At 49.7% G+C, this 3,454-nt stretch overlaps 1 protein-coding gene across 1 annotated transcript in view; it reads left to right on the plus strand.

Moving 5' to 3' along the window:
* The first annotated feature begins 1,148 nt into the window (after positions 1-1,148).
* Positions 1,149-3,454, plus strand: part of MRPL35 (mitochondrial ribosomal protein L35) — a 2,348-nt gene continuing 42 nt past the window's right edge. Inside the window, exons 1-4 of the mRNA XM_064712437.1 lie at positions 1,149-1,188; positions 1,282-1,438; positions 2,780-2,924; positions 3,160-3,454. The exon at positions 3,160-3,454 is cut by the window's right edge and continues 42 nt beyond it. Coding sequence (XP_064568507.1) covers positions 1,155-1,188; positions 1,282-1,438; positions 2,780-2,924; positions 3,160-3,348 — 525 coding nt within the window. The 5' untranslated portion in view covers positions 1,149-1,154 and the 3' untranslated portion in view covers positions 3,349-3,454. The remainder of the gene's footprint in view (positions 1,189-1,281; positions 1,439-2,779; positions 2,925-3,159) is intronic.

Below are 3,454 nucleotides of genomic sequence, written 5' to 3' on the forward strand. Positions count from 1 at the left end.
CCTGCGCAGGCGCTCCCGCCCCGCCAGGGGGCGGCCGCGCGTGACGGGTCTCGCGTGGCCAATGAGAGGGCGGGCACGGGCCGCGCGACGCCGGCGGGGCGGGGTGGTGCCCGCGCGCGGGGGCCCGTGCGCCGAGTAGGGGTCGCGAGCTTCCGGGACCCTCCGGGCGCGGGCGGAACAGAATAAAATAAAATAAAAATAAAAATCACAGAATGGGTCAGATCGGATGTGGGCCCACAGCTGGTCGTCTGGTCCAATCTCCCTGCTTAAGCAGAGTCATCCCAGAGCACGCGGCACAGGATTGCAACCAGACAGCTCTGAGGTGTCTGCAGTGAGGGACACTCCGCGCCCGCTGTGGGCAATGTGCCCCAGTGCTCGGTCACGGCACTGTGGGGAATTTCTTCCGCACGTTCAGGTGTCGCTCCTGGGCACCAGTTTCTGCCCCTTCCCTCTTATCCCATTGCCCGGCACCGCCGAGCAGAGCCTGTCCCTGCTCCGGGCACTGACAGTGTACAAATAAATTGGGACACTGACGGACATGGATGAGGTCTCCTCTCAGGTCTCTTCTCAAGGCTGAGCAGCCCCAGCTCCCTCAGCCTTTCCTCCAGTCTGAGTGTAACACAGCACATTTTATAGCGTTTATCAACAATGTACAGCTATAACCTTTCACAGCTCTCATAAACCTTCTTTCGCTCAGAGCACTCAGGAGCCATTTTCATCTCATCCTTCAACCAGTCCGGCCAGATTTCCCAAGAGAAAAAAAATCAGAATACACCAGTAATGTGCACAAACAATGAGTTAAATCCACTTGGTGCGTTTTGTAGGAGACTTTAGTAACAGGCTTCAAAGCCCCGGGAAGGAGGGAAGGTGTGTGCCGGTCACTGAAGGTGACGGGTGAGAGGGGGGAAGGAGGGGGAGCGGGGCGAGCGAGGACTCTGGGGGTGCGAGGGACACCGGCTCCGGTGAGAGATCCCGGTTTCGGTGAGAGATCCCGGCGCTAGAGCGGGATCCCGAGTCCCGTGAGACATCCCGGCTCCGGTGCCCGATCCCGAGTCCCGGGAGACATCCCAGCTCTGGTGCGGGATCCCGGCTCCGGTGCGGCCGCCGCCTCCGTGGGCGGGACCCGGCGCGGCCCCGCCCGGCGCAGCGTGGCCATGGCGGCGGCGGCGGCCCGCGGGGCCCTGGCGGGTCAGTACCGGGGCGGTGTCGGGGTCGGTGTCGGGGCTGACTGGGGGTGTCTGGCGGGGATATTTGTGCTGAGGCTCTCCCGTGTCCCCGCAGGGATCCTGCGCCGCTGGGCTCCCCGTGCGCTCCCGCTCAGCGCCCCCTCCGCCCGGTGCGTCGGGCACGGACCGGCCCCGGCCCCGGCCCCGCTCTGGACCCCGCGGCTGCTCGGCGAGAACCGGCCCTGGGCAGGGACCCCCTCGGTGCTCAGCAGGTGCGGCCGCGCGGCTTCTCCCTCGTGCGAAAAACCCTTAAAAGGGCCTTCAGTTTCTCTCTATATATCTTATATATCTTAAATATCTTCTATATCTTATATATATGTACCTAATATATTTTTTTATTTGCATACCTTACACGTTTGTACTTACTTGTTTTAGATGTGTTATATTGTTTCATGAAAATATAAATAATTTTAATTACTATACATTACAAATATATGTATATATATAACTTTATTTTATATTAAAATATATTTATATATAAATACACTTAGGAATATATATTTTATCCCACAACATATGCATTACATAATATGCAATATACGGTGAATTTATGTATCCTATAATATATATAATTTATCGTGTGTATTAATATTGTTAATATAGTCTGTTATATTTAATAATATATAGTACTGTATAATATATGCAACATGTGTAGTATATATATTGAAATTCCTCTATATATATATATATATATATATGAATATTGTAGAATCATAGGTTGGAAAGGACCTCTGAGATCATCAAGTCCAACCCAAGGCCAGCACTAAATCATGTCCTCAAGTGCCACATCTGCACTTACTTACATCCCTCCAGGGATGGTGACTTGTCCATTGCCCTGGGCAGCCTGTTCAGTGCTTGACAACTCCTTCTGTAAAGAAAGTTTTCTCTAGAGTGAATCTAAACCTCCCCTGGCAAAACTTTCTCTTGTCCTGTTGTTTCTTGGGAGAAGAGACTGGCCCCATTCCCCAGATAGATAGACAGACAGACAGACACATGTGTTATAAATGCACCTCAGTCTGACATTCTTGGGCACCTTTTCACTCAACAATGGGTCTGTGATAGCCCCAAATGCTCCCACTTCAGTCTTGAAGCAGGAGGTAAATTAGGGTATTCTTTGCAGCCATATTTTACAATCACTCTTGTAATCACTACTGTTTCTCTTGCTGCTGGTGGGTGTTGGACTAGGTGATTTAAAGAGGTCCCTTCCAACTCAAACTGTTTTGTGATTAATATTCTAAAAGTAATTTCTGAATCCAAGTAACAGCTGAATATTGGCTTCTGAGTGTTTGACTGCTTTTAGTAGATTAAAAAAGGTGCTCTGTGTGAAATAATAAGTTTGAGCTGAATTTTGACAAGAGTCCAGCCCTGCCATTGGTATTCTACACCCATTAGGTGCTGTGCTGTGATATTTAAGGAGTCCTTGTTCCTTCAAACAAGCCACAGCTCTTCTGATCTCTCTATGTGTAATAAAGGCAGTAATTTCTTTTAGAAGATGGTATTTCATTCCTGTTCTGTTTCCCTCTTCATTTTGGGGTTGGTTTGGTTTTTTTTAGTGTCACACCTCTACTTCCAAGTTTACTCCAGCAGCCAGCAAGGACCCTCACCTACTGCAGCCTGCGGAAAGGAAAGAGGAAAAGTGTGAAATCTGTGGTCAAAAGGTTCCTCCGGCTGCACAACGGCCTCTGGGTGAGGAGAAAGGTGAGAGTTTTGGGATAATGAGAGCCTGTTCTTTACAGTCAGGGTAAAATGTCATTGTTTTCCTTCTCTTGGAGGCCAGTGGCTGGTGTGGCAGTTAAAAAAAGCTCTGTAGAGAAACTCCCATTTTCCCAAAGTGAGGGATTTTTCCAGGTTTGCTGAGCAGCGTGGCTGTGTTTGTGCACTTGCAGTGACCTATTAAGAAATGGTCTTTTTGGTGTGTGTTTTCTCCTGACAGTCTGGTTATAAGAAGAAGCTGTGGAAGAAGTCAGCTGCCAGGAAGAAGCGTTTGAGGGAGTTGGTGCTGTGCACCAGGACACAGTGTAAGCTCCTGGATAAAATGACCACCTCCTTCTGGAAAAGGAGGACCTGGTACGTTGATGATCCCTACCAGAAGTACCACGACCGCACAAACCTTCGTGTGTAGAAATCTGGGGTTTGCACATCTCTGGTTGTGTGGCATGCTCTGGGTTTTGGAACATGCATCTGTAATGCCTGTACTTTTTAAAATAAAAATCTGAGCAGAATTATGG

The sequence above is a fragment of the Zonotrichia leucophrys genome, chromosome 4 (assembly GCF_028769735.1).
Source record: "Zonotrichia leucophrys gambelii isolate GWCS_2022_RI chromosome 4, RI_Zleu_2.0, whole genome shotgun sequence".
NCBI classification, from domain to species: Eukaryota; Metazoa; Chordata; class Aves; order Passeriformes; family Passerellidae; genus Zonotrichia; species Zonotrichia leucophrys.